This window comes from Sinocyclocheilus anshuiensis, unplaced genomic scaffold (genome assembly GCF_001515605.1).
Source record: "Sinocyclocheilus anshuiensis isolate Anshui unplaced genomic scaffold, SAMN03320099.WGS_v1.1 scaffold371, whole genome shotgun sequence".
NCBI lineage: Eukaryota > Metazoa > Chordata > Actinopteri > Cypriniformes > Cyprinidae > Sinocyclocheilus > Sinocyclocheilus anshuiensis.
In genome coordinates this window covers 1,100,836-1,121,738 of record NW_015549597.1, presented here as the reverse complement: position 1 = coordinate 1,121,738, position 20,903 = coordinate 1,100,836, and the positions used below count along the sequence as shown (strand labels likewise).

Below are 20,903 nucleotides of genomic sequence, written 5' to 3'. Positions count from 1 at the left end.
GCAAGCCTTTGAGTGTTTTTGCTAAAAATGACAATGTAGATAGGACAGCTATAGTCCATAAATATTATGATAACAAATGATCTGAAAATATGTATTATAATATGTACCAGACGGCAACAGTTCAAAGAGGGAGTGTGCTGGATGTGAGGGGTCCAGAGTGATTTTGCCAGCCCTTTTGCTCACTCTGGATGAGTACAGTTCTTGGAGAGAAGGAAGGGTTCAGCTGGCGAAGGAAGTACAACCTCTGCTGGGCCTTTTTAACAATGGACTCAATGTGAATGTCCCACTTCAGATCCTGAGAGATGGTGGAGCCCAGGAATCTGAATGACTCCACTGCAGCCACAGTGCTGTCCATGATGGTTTTAGCAATAAAGTAGGCAAAAAGTGAATTTCTTTACATTTTAATATCTTTTTTCTTGTCTGCTCTAGTTTGTCACCTAATCAAACTTTCTAATAAACCTGACATTGAAAATTGATAGATCTCTGACGAATTCTGTTCCTGTAAGTCACTTTGGTTACAGTTTTTTTTTTAACTGCTTACACACAAAATCTTTACTTGTCACACAGTTTCTGAAACCTGACACACCAAATCTGCAAAACCATACACTAATTCTCAGCCTTTTACTCAGTTTTCAATTTCATAAAACACTTTTTGCAAAACACAACATACATTTAATACTCAAAAATCTAACATGAATTACAGTTTTTTAAACGGCTTACATACATTTTCAAAACTTTGCCTCTTTTTTTTTTAAACTTTACACACAAATCCAAGAATTGCACACACAAAATGCAAAATGTCTCACATCTCTTGCTAAATGAAGCACTGCATTCAAAATATCACAAACACATCTCAAAAGCAAACATTTGCAAACACCTTTGCCATAATAGTAATTCCTATTAGATTTTGTGTGTTACATAGAGAATTGTGTGTTGTGTTTTGCAAAAAGTGTTTTATGAAATTGAAAACTGAGTCAAAGGCCGAGAATTAGTGTATGGTTTTGCAGATTTGTTGTGTGGTTCTGCTGTTTGAGTGCCAGGTTTCAGAAAGTGTGTGACAAGTAAAGATTTTGTGTGTAAGCAGTTGAAAAAAAACGTAATATGATGGCAAATGTGTTTGCAAATGTTTGCTTTTGAGATGTGTTTGTAATATTTTGAATGCAGTGCTTCATTTTGCAAGAGATGTGAGGCACTCTGCATTTTGTGTGTACAATTCTTGTATTTGTGTGTAAAGTTTTGAAAATGTGTGTAAACAGCTGAAAAAAACTGTTAAAGTCTGCTAAATGCATACATGAAAATGTAAAAAGACTGAAAACTACTATGCAAAAAAACCCCAACTAGGCCCATCAAAGATGGTTATTCCTGCAAGCCTGTCATGTTTTTTTAAACGACAATAAAGTATGGGACAGCTAGTCCATAAATAGCCTATTATGATAACAAATGATCTGAAAATATGTACAGTATTTATCAAAAAATTGACAGATGCTGCCCAATGACAATAATGGGTTCAATAATAATGTGAGGGGCGGAAGTGGGGTGGGGGGCTATGACGAGCATGTTCAGTGGGAATCGTGTGAGGGAGGGGACGCAAGCAGCGCAGAACCCGGATGCTGATGATGCTCGTGTCGGATGGAGAGAAGCAATACAGGGAGAGTGAGAGCTAAAACACAGAGAAAGGCCCCACTGACAGAGGGACTGCTATCCTCGCGGCCACAAGTCAAGGGAAGCGAACGGATTAAAGCCAGGCGGCTCGAGAGGATGACTCCGCGCGCGGTATCCGAGGCGACGGGAGGAGAGCGCGAGGAGATGCTGTGATGCGCTGCACATAGCCAGCGCGAGCGAGCGAGCGAGCGCGAGGGAGGGGACAGGAGACGGAGAGGAGGCTCCTACGCTAGTTAAACATGCTCGCTTTTTGACCAGGAATGTGTTCCGCGCGAGTAAAGCCTGGGATTTCTGCGCAAACACTATAGCTTGCAATAGCGCAATGCACTCGACAGGAGACGGAGAGGAGGCTCCTACGCTAGTTAAACATGCTCGCTTTTTGACCAGGAATGTGTTCCGCGCGAGGAAAAACTGGGATTTCTGCGCAAACACTATAGCGCAATGCACTCTTGGATTAATTGGATTAATTGACGGATACATGTGACGGAAGACACCGAGGCTTTCTTTCGCGAAAGGGTGGCCCGTACAGTTCTCCCATATTTCCGGATGTGAGGCCTGGAAGATACCGTAGTTTATATCAGGCACGGGACGCTCATCCTTCACATCCAAACATTTATCAAAACAAAGCGAAACACTTTGAAGAGTCAGTGACAAAAGAAAGAGACACTTAGAATAATACGCGTAAGGTGTCACAATCCGGATGTGCGGTTCTTTCGCAGAATAAATGTGGCCAAGTTTTTAATTAATAAATAGGCCTAGGTCACTTGCAGTTTGACAATAACTGGAGGCTACATGAATATTTATTTTAAAGATAAAAGACCGGCGAAAATAAACTGATGACCGAACCAGGCTACCTAATACTCCTGTTATCTTTATCTGTCTTCAGCATTCATAATCATTATACTGTCGTTCGCAGCTATTATCTGATCTAGTCATATAGTATCTTCCCATATACTGACAGATTTAATCGTGTCCCCTCATCATTCTTCCAGCAGCAGCTGCAACCACAGGCCGTGTAAGTCGCAATAACAGCTACAGTTTGGCGTATAGGCTCGGCTGGACAAGCATTTCTCTGTGCACTTTTGATATTTTCTAACGGAACATGTTACTGATCCGTTTCCACGAAGTTTAAGGAGACGCGGCAGATGTTTGGGAGTAGGCTACGGCACTGACAGCACGCCTCAGCATCCCTGTGTCATCGCTCACTGTCTGTGATGTCTGTGCGGCGGAGCTATTGCGTGAGCAGGACAGACGCCAGTGGATACATTGTGAGAATACACTGATTACCCCCTTTATATTGTGACACAAAACCGCGTTCGAACGAAATGTCCAGTAAGGAGTTGTCGGGCAGTCAGGCAGCTCAGTACGTCGGGCCCTACCGACTGGAGAAGACGCTGGGGAAGGGCCAGACAGGTAAGAGCATTTCCTCTTTGGTTAATGCATTAGCATAAATTCTGCTCTACTTCGCGCCGTCTCATTAAAGAATGAATCTATTGAAAGGTTGGTTCGGCAATAAGCAAAGCGGTTAATGTGGGTGCTTCAGCTGATGAAATGTAATGAAGCACGCAGGCAAGTGACAGTGTAAGGGCAGTGTTTGAGGGAGGAAGATTATTTAATCTTTCTGGCGTTTTGTTATTGAGTCATGAGCAGTGTTGGGGGTAACGCATTACAAGTAACGCGAGTTACGTAATCAGATTACTTTGTTTCAAGTAACTAGTAAAGTAACTTATTACTTTTTAATTTACAAGAGAATATCTGAGTTACTTTTTCAAATAAGTAACGCAAGTTACTTTTTTTTCTCCAATTTATTGATTGACAGCTCTCCTGTCCCCATGTTGAGAGAAATCAGAAGATGTTACTGTAGTTCTAAAATAAATATGAATATGCATTAATTCATCTCACTCACAAAAAAAATAACAGATTCAGTATTCCTCTTTTTTTATGGAGTAACGCAATATTGTAATGCATTACTTTTAAAAGTAACTTTCCCCAACACTGGTCATGAGTGGCAGTGATTCATTCGTGCTGTTTCGAAGCTTGAATGTGATTGCAAGCTGTTTTTTTAATTTATTTCTTTATATTATGTTACTAGTACTTGTATTTGTTATCTAATAGTGACTGTCAGTTTCACTACTAACGTTCATTAGATGCTAGTACTTTTCCTAGGCATATCTAGGCTTATTTAATTATTTAAGGTTGCTAGTTAATGGTACTTACTCTTTTGCTATCCCATTAGAGACAGATCATTGTTACTTGTAACACATTGCGCATTTTTGTCTTTGAATTCTAAAGGAATCTGTGGTTCAACTTGACACTTGTAGCTGGAACCTATTAGCGTTTTACAATAACTGTTCAATAGGTTCTTACCAGTTACTTTTACAATAGTTATATATCTATTCTCGCAGTTTTATTTGATATTATGGAAAACTAGTAACTACCCAAACTGTTGTAACATTTCTTTTTTCACTAGATACAATTACTTTTGTTTGTAGGTTGTAGGTAATGACTAGTCAGCTACTTTAGTTCAATTAAACAAGTAACAACTTAAATACATGCAAGGTAGTGTCTAATCATTAAGTACTAAACTTGACTTGAATTTGCAACAAATTGCAGTTTGTTACAAGTAAGAATGAAAAGCAAGTAATAAAGCAACTAATGAGTATCTAGTGTAAAAAGTAAAATAATTCCTGTCACTATTAGATTGCTAGTAGCCTAATTAACAAATGTACTAGTCATGTAAACCTAGATACTAGTTAGTTTTAAGGTATAAAAATGGCTTTCAACCGATCTGTTCTGAATGCAAAGGCCACTAAGATCTTGTTTGTCAGTACATTGTAAATAGGATATGAATGTTCACAAGAATTATATAGATCTACATACATTAAGAAGTAGACTGTTTTTGGCAAGTGAAAGAGGGTGTCCATTAACGATTTATGTGACTGTCTATATGAGCAGAATGTACTGGTATTTTTATGTTATTTTTTGGAGTGTGCATAAGTCAGTAGTGTTTTTGGTAGTGCTGCTTTTTTCAGGTGTAATGGTTTGTAAATGGGAATTGATTACTTAAAATTGTGCTGTCTGAATGTTCGCAGACCTGTGTTATCATCTCGTCTGGATTTTAATGTTGTCCACTTTTAAAATGCTTCTATGAAGAATGACCATCTGTGTTCCTCTTGCAGGTCTGGTGAAGTTAGGAATTCATTGTATCACAGGACAGAAGGTGGCCATAAAGATAGTTAACAGAGAAAAGCTATCAGAGTCGGTTCTTATGAAAGTAAGTTTTGCATACAATGAATTTACAATGGAAATGTCTAAAAGTTCTAGTTTTTCTCAGTGACCTCCTGCTTACGCAGCATTTTCGTATTTACAGTAACTCTTCAATAACACAGCAGCTGCATAACTCCAACTGCTTTATTAACCACAGTATACGCTGCATCTGGCCTAATGTTCTGTGCTAAAGAAATGCAAGACTCTTCCTGCTAAGCCATTTTTGTCCGTGTCTACTGTTGATTGTCAGACTCTTGTTAATATATTGACTATATTAGTTCACTTCTAATTGAAAGTGATCATCTTTGCTTGGTTATTTCCTTCATCAAAGTTGTTCCTTTTCCCTATTCAGCTCTCATTCAATGTTCCTCTCTCTCCCCGTTTCTGCAGGTGGAGAGAGAGATAGCTATTCTTACTAATGAGTATCTAGTGTAAAAAGTAAAATAATTCCTGTCACTATTAGATTGCTAGTAGCCTAATTAACAAATGTACTAGTCATGTAAACCTAGATACTAGTTAGTTTTAAGGTATAAAAATGGCTTTCAACCGATCTGTTCTGAATGCAAAGGCCACTAAGATCTTGTTTGTCAGTACATTGTAAATAGGATATGAATGTTCACAAGAATTATATAGATCTACATACATTAAGAAGTAGACTGTTTTTGGCAAGTGAAAGAGGGTGTCCATTAACGATTTATGTGACTGTCTATATGAGCAGTATGTACTGGTGTTTTTAGGATTTTTTTTTTGGAGTGTGCATAATTCATAGTGTTTTTGTTAGTGCTGCTTTTTTTCCAAGTGTAATAGTTTGGAAATGGGAATTGATTACTTAAAATTGTGCTGTCTGAATGTTCGCAGACCTGTGTTATCATCTCGTCTGGATTTTAATGTTGTCCACTTTTAAAATGCTTCTATGAAGAATGACCATCTGTGTTCCTCTTGCAGGTCTGGTGAAGTTAGGAATTCATTGTATCACAGGACAGAAGGTGGCCATAAAGATAGTTAACAGAGAAAAGCTATCAGAGTCGGTTCTTATGAAAGTAAGTTTTGCATACAATGAATTTACAATGGAAATGTCTAAAAGTTCTAGTTTTTCTCAGTGACCTCCTGCTTACGCAGCATTTTCGTATTTACAGTAACTCTTCAATAACACAGCAGCTGCATAACTCCAACTGCTTTATTAACCACAGTATACGCTGCATCTGCCCTAATGTTCTGTGCTAAAGAAATGCAAGACTCTTCCTGCTAAGCCATTTTTGTCCGTGTCTACTGTTGATTGTCAGACTCTTGTTAATATATTGACTATATTAGTTCACTTCTAATTGAAAGTGATCATCTTTGCTTGGTTATTTCCTTCATCAAAGTTGTTCCTTTTCCCTATTCAGCTCTCATTCAATGTTCCTCTCTCTCCCCGTTTCTGCAGGTGGAGAGAGAGATAGCTATTCTTAAACTAATAGAGCACCCTCATGTCCTAAAACTGTATGATGTGTACGAGAATAACAAATATCTGTAAGTACTGCTCTGTTTCTCCACACATCTGAAGCATGTCTGGCCTTGTCTTGTCTTGTCTAGACTTATTACATCCTGCATTCTCTGGAGGTGTGCTTACTTGTGTGTACCATTTCATGTGCATCTATCTCTGTGCATTTGTTTCATAAATGTCTTTCTCATTCTCTCAGGTATCTAGTGCTGGAACATGTATCTGGTGGGGAGCTGTTTGACTATCTGGTAAAGAAAGGCAGATTGACCCCTAAAGAGGCTAGAAAGTTCTTCAGACAAATCATATCTGCTCTGGACTTCTGTCACAGTCACTCTATATGGTAGATGTCTCTTTTTACTTTTTTATTTAATGTGCTGCACACACATATTCTTTTACAGGCATATTTTCTCATAATATTTGTGCATAATCAGCATTCTGTAGATTATGTGGATGTGAGTTGGGATGCAAACTTGCGGCCAAGTTATGAAGCCCAAGCTGACTTGTATTATTTCCATATATGGGTCACTCTATATGTACACAGGAACTCTACCCTTCATAAATTTGGGGTCAGTAAGTTTTTTTTTTTTAATAGAAAATTAATACTTTTATTCAGTAAGGGTGCATTAAATGGATCAAAAGACATTTATAATGTTATACAATGTGTCTACTTCAAATAAATGCTGTTCTTTTGAACTTTCTGTTCATCAAAGAATCCTGAAAAATATATAATGGTTTACACAAAAGTATTAACCAGCACAACTGTTTTCAACATTGATAAGAAATGTTTCTTGAGCAGTAAATCAGCATATTAGAATGATTTCTGAAGGATCATGTGACACTGGAGTAATGATGCTGAAAATTCAGCTTTGCCATAGAATAGATTAAAATAGAAAACAATTTGATTTGTAATAATATTTCTCAATATTACTGTTTCTACTGTATTTTTTGATCAAATAAATGCAGCCATGGTGAGCAGCATGTTAAGAGACTTCTTTCAAAAACATTTAACAAATCTTACCAACCCCAAACTGTTGAACAGTAGTGATGATAGATTTGAAAAAAACAAACCAAAAACAAAAGTAAAGCATGTGTAAATGTGTTACAAAACTTGTGATTTATTCTTGTTACATGTTCTACAGGGTATGCAACGCAAAAATAGGTTATTCTCACTCTGTAAAATAATTATGGTGTCCTATACTTATGGAAAAATATTACAATATACAAAAATATATTACAATGCTTTTTCAGCCACAGAGATCTTAAGCCTGAAAACCTCCTGCTGGATGAGAAGAATAATATCAGGATTGCTGACTTTGGCATGGCCTCCCTACAGGTTGGGGACAGTCTGCTGGAGACCAGCTGTGGGTCAGTAGTTTGTGTTTGTGTGCTTTTACTACTGTATTAATGAAGATTAAGTATTAATACTCTATATTATGTATCTGCAGATCACCCCATTATGCATGTCCTGAGGTCATCAGGGTAAGGACAAAGCTCTTAGAGCAAAAGCACCATATGCTTTAACGTATAAGTCTCATAGATTCATATTGTACAAAACAGCCAGTGCTTATCTGTACTTAGTGCTTTTTTCTATTCACAGGGAGAGAAATATGATGGACGTCGGGCAGATGTGTGGAGCTGTGGGGTTATTCTCTTTGCTCTGTTGGTGGTAAGAATCTTATTTGTGTCATTTCCGACATTTTCCCCACTTTTAATACCTTCCTTGCATGCCTTATTAAAAATTAAATGGCTGGAAAGTACGTACTTTATGTCTTAAATTTGCCATTGACTGTGGGCATATTGCAGACTTGATGCTCTCAGTTGCACTCAGAAATGTATGTGAATTGTAACGTCTCACCTCACAGGGAGCGTTGCCCTTTGACCATGATAACCTGCGTCAGCTGTTGGAGAAGGTGAAGAGTGGAGTATTTCACATGCCTCACTTCATTCCTCCAGACTGCCAGGCTCTCCTCCGTGGCATGATTGAGGTCAACCCTGAGAAACGGCTCACGGTATGCAACACGCACACAGTGCACCTCTTTTTATATAGAAATTGCATGTACACTACCGTTCAAAGTGTTGGGGTTGTTAAGAGGCTGCATTTATTTGATCAATAATACAGTGAAAACAGTTATATTGTGAAATAATATTACAATTTCAAATAATTGTTTTCTATTTGAATATATTTTATAATGTAATTTATTAAAATGTCATTACTCCAGTCTTCAGTGTCATATGATCTTTCAGAAATCATTCTTATATGCTGATTTGGTGTTTAAAGAAACATTTATTATTATGTTAAAAATATTTACAGTTGTACTGTGTAATATTTTTGTGGAAACTGTGATACATTTTTTATTTAAAAGAACATCATTTAAAATAAAATGTATACATCATAAATAAATTCATTATAAATATTTTTACTGTCACTTTTAATCAGTTGAATTCATCCTTGCTGAATAAAAGTATTAACTTAGTGTATCGCCAAGGAATGTTTATGATAATTCTTGTTTTTTTCTTTTCTCAGTTGGAAGAAATACAAAAGCACCCTTGGTATCAGTAAGTATCATGTGAGGTACCTTGAATAGTTAAAAAAAGAAAATTGTTCACTGACTGTCATGCCATTTCAAACCTGTATGCTGTTATTTTTTACCATGGAACACAAAAGGAGAATTTGGCACTTTTTCATACATCAACAGTTTATAGTATGTCTGTCAAGCTCCAAAAAGCCTGTCAAGCTTGTTTTGTGCAACAATCAGACTGAATGTTGCTTTTAAAGGAAAATCCTGCCAACCTGTCTAGAGTTCAGCCAAATATCATCATCAACATCATCAAATGTCATGGGTTCTCAAATGTCTCATGATCAAACGTCATTAACATAATGGCTTGTGTCATATGTACGAGGAGAAATAACTTAAACTTGGGTCTGCTCTTCACACAAAGATATCATATGCTACCTGAAGATCTGGAATATAGCCTATGCATCATAAGAACCACTTTTATGGTCTTTTCTTTGTCTTTTTTGGAACTTGACAGACATGGTCACTGTGCAGTGCAAAAATTCACCTTCCGTGTTACACAGAACTATTCCAATAAAAGTGGATTTTATTTGATGTTGTTGCATGTAATGCCCACAATGTGCACTCCACATTGACTTGCTTGTCTGTCTGTGTGTCTGTGTGTCTCAGAGGGGGCAGGAACGAGCCGTGTCCAGAGCAGCCACCCCCGAGGCGCGTGTGTGTGAAGAGGATCCTGTCTCTTACAGATCTGGACCCTGATGTTCTGGAGAGCATGCACTCCCTGGGCTGCTTCAGAGACCGTGTCAAGCTCACCAGAGACCTGCAGTGTGAAGAGTGAGTCTGAACTTCTGTCTGTGTGACATCTTAGCCTGTAATTCAGAAAAGAATAGTGCACAAACTCAAGATTTCAAGGATTTGTACTTCAAACAAGATACAGCTGACCATTAAGGGATGGTTCACTCAAAAAAAAGATTTTATTCATTCCACTCATGTATGACTTACTTTCTTCTGTGAAACCCAAAAGAAGATATTTTGAAGAATGCTTCTGTCAATACAATGAAAGTCAGTTTGGTCTTGACTTGCATTTCTCCCTTCCCAGAGAAAACCAGGAGAAGTTGATCTACTATCTTCTGTTGGACAGAAAGGAGCGCTACCCTAGTTATGAAGATGAACATCTTCCACCCAGAAATGATATTGGTGAGTGAGCATTTGCAGTTCAGGCCTGTGTGTGTTGTTGTCATGTTCAAAGCTAGTCACTGAACACCATGAGAGTAGCTGGTAACCTAGAAAGCACGCTGGTGCTCTAGGCCTGAAAGTAAGCCAGTTTTATTTAAGGGCTCTAAGGCAAAGTTTAGTGATTTGTAAATGTAACATATTGAGGGCTTGTTCCCAAAATAAACAGATCAAGACCAGACCAGAACTAAAAAGAGACTTCAAGGTGGAGAATCATCATCATTAGGAGGTTGACAGGGAAGTCGTAGCATGTGGTTTTTAGGGCAGCGTAGCGAGTGTGCTGCAGGTTGGATCAGAAAGGGACTTCCTAATCAGTGTTGGGCAGTAACGCATTACTTAGTAACGCGTTACTGTAATTTGACTACTTTTTTAGTAACGGAGTAATTTAATTATAATTTTCAAAATAGTAATTAGAGTATAGTTACAAGCCGAGGTCTCTATACGTTACTGCCGCGTTACATTGCTGACAGAATGCAGTGTTTTATAATCTGGAGATGTAGCACACGCATTGTCGAGTCAAGTGCCAGTGGATTAGAGACCTGCTCTCCAACGAGACACGACGCAACAGAGCGTGGCGCGGGACAAGACTTGATAGGCGAGTGCAGAGACTCGTGTGTGTGCGTGGGATGCGGGAGCATAAAATGATTCACGGGACTCCCGCAAAATAGAAATATCTAAACATAAAATATCTATGACAAATAAATTGTTATTCATCTATTGCACAAAAGCTACATGAACTAATATAAAATATAAACGATTAACAGGTGCAAGCGTTTGCAGAGTTTCTATTTAGGCTATAACACGTGTTTGAAGCGTTGAGCAATGCAGTGCTGAAATCTGCGTGCTCACGAATCCTCTCATTATAATACACGAATTGTAGACATTATGAAAGATTCATTATGCATATATTTATTGTGTTATAACAGAGATTTGTGAGATTGCGATGAACTGAGATGTCTTTTAGAGATTATAAATGCAGCGCTCTTTGCTGGCATTCTGTAGTAATGTAACTAATTACTAATTACTTTTGAAATAAAGTAATCAGAACAGTAACGTGATTACTTTTAAAAGGAGTAATCAGTAATTTGATTACATAGTAACTTGCCCAACACTGTTCCTAATGTATACAGAACAAATTGACAAATTTGACAGATTTTTGACATTTTCTATTTACTTGCATACATTTTGTTTATTAAGAGGCTTATTATTTGTATGGTATGTCTCTCCCTGATAGGGCTACACAGTTAATTGAAATAAAAATTGAAATAATCAAAATAAATTCACTTTTTTAAAAAAATCAAAAGGTCGCTTATAATGTGCACTGAGAACAGCAACACTTTTTTACATTAATGTAAATGTAAACATTACAAGCATTTTTCCATGAAAATAAACGCTTGAGGAAAGTAAAGAAATTAGGATGGAAATATATTACCAAAGAAATACATTGAAATAATTACTATTGTTTTTAAAAATATACTAGTAACAAATAATAATATAACTAATAATAATAATTATTATTATTATCATTATTATTCACATTGATCAGATCCAAAAAACAACAGTGTGAATGTAAAGTGGACTGAGACAGTATCAGCTGAAGTTGACTAAAGAGATTTGAGTCCCCTTTAAGTTTCAGGTACAACGTGAAAATGAAGAGAATTGATTTTTGATTGTTTTTTTTTCACTCAGTCAGTACACTTTTTTGTCACTGAAATAGTTATTATGCTGGCTCTTTAGATGAGTTTGCGACAATTTGGAGAAAAGCTTATAATTTTGTAGTTTTTGCACATTTTATTTCAATGTAATTTTGTAGTCCCTTTTGCTTCAAAATCTAAGCTGCAACAAACTGTAAGATGTTAAATGTTTATTGTACAGTGCACATCTGCACAGTGCACATCTGACAGAATCTTGCCAAAAATGTAGAAAATAATTGCAATAAGATTTTTTGACTAAAATGTGCAACCCTGATATGTTAGTCCATCATTTCACTGTCATGCCATGATTCGTCTCTCATATAGCACATGTTGTATCCTGGTACAATTTACCCTGTTGCTTAGAAGCTTTCTGTCTCTCATCAAGACATTGAAAATGACTTCTTTTTCAGCTTCTATGCTAAGTTCCCTTCTAACACTGTAATACAGATAATCTGTGCTGCATTGCAGTTGAATATTTTATATATAATTATATATATATATATATATATATATATAAAACAAACCTTAGATTCCATCATGGATATAGTAAGGTTTGTAATGTGACTTGTTCATGAAGAGCACACAGTAGATGTTTGTGTTACAGTGGGTGTGTGTGTGTTGTTGTGGTTGTGTGATCAGATCCTCCCCGTAAGCGGGTGGACTCGCCCATGTTGACCCGTCATGGGCGCTGTCGGCCAGAGAGAAAGAGTCTGGAGGTACTGAGTGTGACAGAGCAGGGCTCTCCAACACCTCCCCGCAGAGCACTGGATACCTCTGCACATAGCCAGAGGTACATGCCAACTGTTTGATAACTTTGTATTAACCTTCATCTGAAGGGTCAAGCTTGATGTACCACACGTGTCCTCTGTTCAACTTCAAGTGCCTTTCAAAAAATGCAGATAAAAAAGTGGCTAAAAATTCACTGATGACTTGCACAACTTTGGTGTGATAGGCCTATTTTAGCACAAAAATGGTTTTACCATTAAATATTGCACATGCGCTCTTCTGCATTTATTTATTTTCTCTATGTAAGCTAGACTCATTATAGATGCAACTTATTCACAAAAAAGCTGTTTGCCTCTCATAATTTAATTGAAAATAAATGTTTGTATGCATGTTCTATTGATCATTAATCATGGCAGCAGTGAAAAGGAATTTTACATGGTAAAGCACAGCAGGTTTTTATTATGTGTACAAACAGGAAGCACTTGTACTAGCTAGTGAAAACATTCTTTATCTGAGGCAATTACTGTATAACTATTGTATTTTTGCTGTATCTAAGTGAAAGCTAATAAAACAAAATTAAAGTAATTGAAATCAAATGTTTGTGTTACGTTTAGGCATCATAGAGCACAGGAAAATCAGCAACAGCGAGTATTATCTTATTTTCTTTCATGTTGTTTTTTGACCACGTAAAAGCTAAATGATGGTTGTGATTAAGCTAAAGTTTGATTGGTCAATGACACCAAAAAAACTTCTTCTACAGTGTGCGCTGCTAGCTAGTAAGACAAAGCACCTGGACTCTTGTGAATGCCAGCCATTGCTGGCCCCGTTTCTTATATTCAAAATGAACTTGCAGTTGCTGCATACCATGTAAAATATTCCTAATTCATCAAACAATGACCAAATGATCAAAAATATATCCAGAACCACAGAGTAGAGCATGCAGATGAACAGCACTATAAGTTGGTGCAATTCATTCCTAGTGAATTCCCTACTAAGCTTTTACTCACACTAGAGGTGTGCATATCTAAGATAATGAATATATCATGAACATAAAGGGATGTTTGACTGATATGTCCTGTTGTTCTGACAGGTCTCGGTCAGTTAGTGGAGCTTCAACCGGCCTCTCATCCAGTCCCCTCAGCAGCCCTCGAGTAAGTGACTCCACACCTTTAACTGATATTGGATCAGAAGTAAAATACTACTATGTAGAGATCATTTTACAATGGTGAAAGGTTTCGTGCTTGTTTTTGATATTGTGCTATGAATAGCAAAGCTGAACTGGATTCAGTTGCTCTTTTTATGTTCATCTATCTCATACTGTCCTCATACTGGAGTCATTATCCACACACCAAACACACACACACACACAGACAAATGTTAAGCTTGTTTTAACTTGCATTTTGCACCTTAATTAATGACCTAACAATCGTTTACTAACTGATACTAGATTTCACGTGCTTCTCGAAAGAGCTTTGCATCATTTTCCTAACTCTTCTCAGTTTAATTCTAATGTTAATAATCATATACCATATCTTTCATTAACATTCATGACCACTGCTGTGTCCATCTCTCCATTCCTCTTTCCCTCTCCATCCTTCTGTCCTTTCTCTTCCTACCTGTCAGAGCCCAGTTTTTACTTTCAGCCAAACTGAAGTCACCTCTGCTTCCGCCACCCAGTCCAAAGACCCCAAAGCAGGAAGTTCCACCACAGCCCGGGCGTCCCAACGCGCGCCTGACCAAAAAACCCAGACCCTACCCTCAAAAGCAGCCTCTGACCGTCCCCACCTGCAGTCTATGAAGTCCCTCCCCCTGCAGACTCCTCCGTCTCCTTCACCCTCCCCCTCTCCGCTCCTGTCCCCCATCCCTCGCTTCTTCTTCCCTGCTTCTTCTGTCCTGAAGTCTGTCACTAAGACCATCTATCCTAACTCTGCCCATGTGTCGCAGGTCACCCCACAGGGCTCCCCACTCCCCACCCCTCTGGGGACTCCTGTGCACCATCCCCAGCACCCCCCTCCCACCCCGCCCTCCTCCTCCTCTTCTTCCTCCTCCTCACGAGCTGAAGGAGGTGGCGGTGGTGTGGGTGGTGGTTCCATGTCCCTAACCCCGCCCTCCAGTCCTGGGGGAAGTGGTGGAATGGCTGCCAGTAGTTCAGCCCACTGGAGGACTCGCCTCAACTCCTTCAAGAACAACCTGCTGGGTTCGCCACGCTTCCACCGCCGAAGGCTACAGGGTGAGCGGAGCATCGCCTTAGTATTGCTGTCATTGAGTTAAATGTCATTGTAACATTTTTTCAATTTGTTTCAATAGTTCCTACGTCAGAAGATATGTCCAGTTTAACTCCAGAGTCCAGCCCAGAGTAAGTATTTAGAGGAATAAATCAGTATTAAAAGCCATTAGTATTTTCACCAACAAAAAATGGTTTTAAACCAGTTATATCTATCTTTCGCTGTAGTGTGTAAGAAGGGAATATCAGTTTACATTTACAAACGTTGCAAATATTCCAAACATTCATTTTGCCATTAAGTGTAATAATCCAGTGAGATTTTTGGTCCCACTTTATATTAAGTGGCCTTAACTACTATGTACTTACATCAAAAAATAAGTACAATGTACTTATTGTGTTCATATTGTATTGCAAAACACTTTTGCTGCTATTGAGGTGGGAAACGGGTAAGGTTAGGGACAGGTTTGGTGGTATGGGTAGGTTTAAGGGTGGGTTAAGGTGTCAGGGATGGGACAACAGTGTAATTATAAATGTAATTACAGAAATTAAATACAGATGTAATTACATGCAGGTATTTTTTTAAATATAAGTACAATGTAAAAACATGCATGTACACAATAAGTGCATTGTACCAAATGATTAATTTAAATGTAAGTACATAGTAGTTAAGGCCACTTAATATAAAGTGGGACCAGATTTTTGTTTGCACAAGGAGTCAGTGCTGCACACAGAGATCTGATCTGATCATCATCAGTCTGTCTGGAATGACATGAAGAAACAGAACAAACTGAGACTCCCAGAAGAACTGTGGCAACATCTCCAAGATGCTTCAAGAAACCTACCTGCAAAGCTACAGCACTGTTAAAAGATTTAGGCCCTTTTATAAAATGTTGTAAAGTGAGCATGCTTTCAAAAATAATGTCATAAATAGAGTTTATCATTTAACTTCTATTAACTAAAACAAATCAATATTTGGTGTGACCATCCTTTGTGATTAAAACAATTTCACAGTTTCACAGTTGCCACAGTTCTTCTGATTAAGTCTGTCTCAGTTTTTTCTGATTTTTCATGATATTCCAGACAGACTGGATGGCGATGAGATCGATCTGTTGTCAGACTCCTTGTGCAAACAACAATCTCACTGGATTATTACAAGTAATGGCAAAAGGAATGTAAACTGTTATTTCCTTCTGACACACTACAGCAAAAAATAGAAATAATTGGCTTAAAACCATTTTTTTTGTTGGTGAAAATACTTATGGCCTTCTTTGGAAATCTTTTCCTTAAATAAAAGTTAAAGAGAATGAACAAATCACAGATTCTTGATTTTATTGCATTTTACAAAATGTCCCAAGAGTCAGTCTCAGTTTGTTCTGTTTCTTCATGTCATTCCAGACAGACTGATGATGATCAGATCTCTGTGTGGAGCACTGGCTGCTGTCAGACTCCTTGTGCAAACAACAATCTCACTGGATTATTACAAGTAATGGCAAAAGGAATGTAAACTGTTATTTCCTTCTGACACACTACAGCAAAAAATAGAAATAATTGGCTTAAAACCATTTTTTTTGTTGGTGAAAATACTTATGGCCTTCTTTGGAAATCTTTTCCTTAAATAAAAGTTAAAGAGAATGAACAAATCACAGATTCTTGATTTTATTGCATTTTACAAAATGTCCCAACTTTTCTGGAATTGGGGTTGTACCTTTGGATTACTTTCACCATTATCTTCATATTAACCTTTAAAACAAACAGTTATTTAATATAATATAAATTAAAAAAATAAAGGTGAAATAAAATTAAAAAATATATTAGATGAAAAAATTAAATGTAAAAAAAAAACTTAAATGAAAATATACTATATGTACTATTATATACTATAATAGTACATAACACTGAAATTACATTGTACATTATAATGTGATACTTAAATTAACTTGGAGCATTTAAAACCACTTATTTAAATTTTTGTGTTTAATTATACATTCATTTACACAATGTAGAATTTTAATATTAGTAATTTATTGGTTATCAGCCATAACATGAAAACAGTTACTGAATTTTAACATTGGTGCATTTTACGTAAGCTATGTGTCATACATTCGATGTTGCTACAGCAAAAACCTGCTCCTATGATTTAGTGTTTGTTCTGAAGCTTTTTCAGCATATCTGGCTACTTTTCCCTGAATGTGTACAGTTCTAAGAATGAAGGAAGATGAGAAGACTCTGTATTTTCAAACATAACATTCATGATGTTAAAAAGTCCCTAATGTGTATTCTGTGTAGAATGAGAGCCATGAAACAGTAACAATAATGTGTACTATATATTTTGTGTATTTATCTGCATATACTTTCATATTTTTCTATAGGCTGGCAAAGAAGTCGTGGTTTGGAAATTTCATCAGTCTGGAGAGGGAAGAGCAAATATTTGTGGTGATCAGAGACAAACCACTAAGCTCAATCAAGGCTGATATTGTCCATGCCTTTCTATCAGTTAGTATATTTTTTATATTTAGTTTCCTTTCCTCTTCACTTCAAATAAGCTTTGTTCATTCTCTTTTGAAGATTCAAACTTTGATGTACATCTCTGCTCTCCTCTAGATTCCCTCCCTGAGTCACAGTGTCATCTCTCAGACAAGTTTCCGGGCGGAGTACAAGTCCTCCGGAGGTCCGTCTGTCTTCCAGAAACCTGTCAAATTTCAGGTTGACATCGCCTTCTCTGAAGGAGAGAGAGAACGAGAGAGGGAGAAAGAGAGAGAAAAGGAGGGAAGGAGGGAGACTGGCATCTACAGCGTCACCTTCACCCTATTATCAGGTATTTAAAAAGACGACAGAGCCAGTGTCATGAGTCTGTACATGCTGTCATTTCTACAGATGTGATGATATTGTTTTTCAGGTCCTAGTCGCAGGTTTAAAAGAGTGGTAGAGACCATTCAAGCTCAGCTTCTCAGTACACATGACCAGCCCTCTGTGCAGGCGCTTGCAGGTGAATGTTACACGCTACACTTCCACCCAAAAACATATAATCATACACAATAAATTAAATGTTATCATATATTTGAATTCATTTTAATTTAGTTTTTGTTGTTAAATGTTATCATATATTTGAATTCATTTAAATTTAGTTTTTGTCGCATTTAATCTTATTATATTTTTTTGTATTATCTACAGGGGTGCACGTGCGCATGCGCGACCAAAATAAAAAATGCACTGTGTAAATAAGTTCAGACCGCTCATTTGCATACCGTGGTTGACAGCTGTTAATGCACAATTACCATTTTAGTTCGACAAACTGTAATACTGTATAAGATTTCTATTCAAACTGAAAGCATAAATCTAGGCTGCTGTTTTCAAAGCACAATGCAAAACTGTGACATTTCATTCACTGATGCTCTTCAATTGGCAGCGCTAAACCCGGCAGCGCACATGCTTCCTTGCCGGCAACCCGCCAAAATGAAAGCTTGCTGATTTTAAGTTTGAAAATTATGAAAATGAATATATAAACAAGTAAATATTAGCATTTTACTTTTAAGTTTACTATAAAATAATTGTATTTCTATTTAATATTCTCTTTTTAAAATATAATAGCATTATCACACTTTATTATTTTATTTTAAAATAAAAAAAAAGTGCAATTATATTATTATTATAATTATTATATAATATCTATTATATAATAATATATTATATTATTCTAATATATTATTATCACTATTATTAATTATTTTGTTTTAAATAGTTATATTTAATGGGTCACACTATGTGCACTGTGAGGACCAAACCAAATGTCCCGGTGCTCTTTAAGAGAACCAGGCTGAAAAACTTATGTGCACCCCTGATTATTTGTGTACATTAGTTTTTACTCTATCATTGCAAGTTTCAGCTTAGTAGTATATTTTTTTTATTTAAGTTTTCATATTTTAGGGCAGCCAAAGTTTATTGTGGTAACTGGTATAATTAAAAATGAAAAAACATTGTTAAACTTTATCGTTAAATAAATATCCAGTGGCATTTTCATGCATAATGCAGGAAAAATGTGAAGGTTTTGCATTTTATAATATACCATGTATCAAAATCTAAAACTAAAATTCATTTGTTGCCATTTCTAGTTTGGTTTTATAGATCTTTTATCTTATTTGCATTTTTATTAGTGAAATGTGAAGGTTTCACATTTTAATATACCATGTATCAAAATCTGAACTTAAAATTCATTTCTATTTTAGATTTTAGTGTACTTTTATTTTTATTTCAATTAACAAAAATGTTTTCATTCCCCACCCTCATGTTTTCTGTTTTTCTTCTCCCAGATGAAAAAAATGGGCTTTCGTCTCGCCCACCCAGCACACCGACCCGGCAGAACTCTCGTCGCTCGGAGGGCGGAAGTGATCGCGGTGAGCGAGCAGAGCGCAGCGATCGAGGAGAAGGGAGCAGTATTGGCGGTAGTGTGAGTGTACTACAAAGAAAGGGGTCTGGCAAGGATAAAACTCGCCTCCTGTCCTCAAATGGGACCCAGTCTCAACCCTAAGTGAACTAATCAGACAAGCTGTTGAGCGGGAGGGAACAATCCCTGCTCTTGATTCCCCCCAGACACGACTCCCTCATAGTCCATCTGCACAGTACACAACAACAGGTATACTCAGCCTTGATTTTCACATCACTAGCGGAAACCCTGGGATCCAACTGCGACAATAGGAGAGTCAGGAGTCTATCCACATGGAAGTGTTCTTACATGCAAATAATCGTCTGACGAAAAAAAATACGATCACTTTTCCTTGTTAGGAACCAAGGATTTGAAAAATGGAAGCAAGATGTATCGCTTAACATAAACCCCAGCTATAAATTATTTTATACACTACAAACAAGGAGATTGACATCTGGTGGACATCCTGTGATCTAATGGCAACAAACTATTCAAGGAGGAACAAACACCAAGTGGGACAGGAAAGAATGTCTCCAAAACTTATCATCATCCTCGTTATCATCATCATCCTCATTATCATAAGCAATGATCCATCAGAAAATCACAATGAGCTGTTTGAGGTAGAGAAAAGCAAACATCGTGGGAAAAAGTGGGAAGTTCTCCATTCTTAACACCACTTGGAGCACAAAAAAGGATTTCTAGAACACTATGTAAAGAAAAGAATAGGGATTTTTAGAACGGCGATCTAAATTTTGTAACACAAGGTCTATGTGACTATACCTTCATGAGCTGAGGACGGATTAGGCCTTTAGTGAGATGTTAACGTGTTGAAGATATAGGCTATGTTAAACACTGATTGTTCAAGCTTGTGTTGTAGATCCTGAACTCTGTGATATGTTGTAGATCCAAAATCAGTCAGATATACAGTGGAGAGCTGCCCACTGCAAGCTACAGTTGGCAAAATTGGCCAGTTTTAAGTCTTCGCAGTTTTGAAAGTATCTCAGATCCACCCCACTCACTAAGCAGGGCACAGAGGGATGAGCAGGCATCTAGATTTCCTATGACATGTTCACACAGAGACCGAGAAAGAGGAACAAAATAGCCAGTCACTCCCTTGTGTCATACAAAGACATAGCGTGAGAAAAAAATGCGAAAGCCTCCACCATTTTCTCATGTGATTCCTGGTAGAACTTCCATCATAAGTAGAAGTCCACAAAAGTCTTTTTTGCTTTCCATTTCAATATTTATATTATATTTTTGAGCTGAGATGTGAAATATTTCCATCAACAAAATCAAGTGAATGTCAAAAAAACCTAAAATATTTTACATTTTAATTGATTTATTTAAAGATATTTATTTAAGTGAATATTTATTTATTTATTTATTGGATTAGTGTTGAGGCTGGTAAAGTCAAAATGACAAGGATGGAAAAATTAGCAATTTAGAAAATGGCAGAAAACTTCCTATTTGTATCTGTTCCCAAATATTTTATAACAATGCTGCAAATGTCCTTTTAAAAACCATTTGAGTAGCCTACGTTTACCCATCTCATTTTCATTCATTTTCAATAAAAAAGAAGCAAACTTGCAAAGGAGAAAGCTGGAGAACAACTTTGAAAAATCATCCAAGCAATGACTCCATGCCTTGGACATCTCCCATGGGGAAGAGACTTCAAAACCCT

At 37.1% G+C, this 20,903-nt stretch overlaps 1 protein-coding gene across 3 annotated transcripts; it reads left to right on the top strand.

Annotated features, from left to right (window-relative positions):
• The first annotated feature begins 2,171 nt into the window (after nucleotides 1-2,171).
• Nucleotides 2,172-20,526, top strand: LOC107658484 (serine/threonine-protein kinase BRSK2-like). 3 transcript variants are annotated; one of them, XM_016447054.1, is made up of 19 exons: nucleotides 2,172-3,075; nucleotides 4,842-4,936; nucleotides 6,353-6,438; nucleotides 6,609-6,749; nucleotides 7,658-7,774; nucleotides 7,855-7,888; nucleotides 8,007-8,075; nucleotides 8,272-8,418; nucleotides 8,934-8,965; nucleotides 9,595-9,759; nucleotides 10,025-10,122; nucleotides 12,492-12,642; nucleotides 13,669-13,729; nucleotides 14,202-14,808; nucleotides 14,886-14,934; nucleotides 17,172-17,295; nucleotides 17,404-17,617; nucleotides 17,699-17,788; nucleotides 19,110-20,526. In XM_016447054.1, the coding sequence occupies exons 1-19, from the start codon at nucleotides 2,988-2,990 to the stop codon at nucleotides 19,325-19,327; spliced, it is 2,586 nt and encodes an 861-aa protein (XP_016302540.1). In that variant the 5' UTR covers nucleotides 2,172-2,987; the 3' UTR covers nucleotides 19,328-20,526. The 3 variants fall into 3 exon arrangements, with proteins under 3 accessions (XP_016302540.1, XP_016302539.1, XP_016302538.1); XM_016447053.1 differs by lacking the exons at nucleotides 2,172-3,075; nucleotides 4,842-4,936 and adding an exon at nucleotides 5,878-5,969 and having other exon boundaries at nucleotides 14,523-14,808; XM_016447052.1 differs by lacking the exons at nucleotides 2,172-3,075; nucleotides 4,842-4,936 and adding an exon at nucleotides 5,878-5,969.
• Nucleotides 20,527-20,903: the final 377 nt, after the last annotated feature.

Coding starts and splice junctions, on each gene's coding strand:
- LOC107658484 (XM_016447054.1), top strand. CDS start 2,988: ATGTCCAGTAAGGAGTTGTCGGGCAGTCAGGCAGCTCAGTACGTCGGG. Junction 9,760..10,024: donor AGAGACCTGCAGTGTGAAGA/GTGAGTCTGAAC, acceptor CTCCCTTCCCAG/AGAAAACCAGGAGAAGTTGA. Junction 14,935..17,171: donor ACTCCAGAGTCCAGCCCAGA/GTAAGTATTTAG, acceptor ATTTTTCTATAG/GCTGGCAAAGAAGTCGTGGT.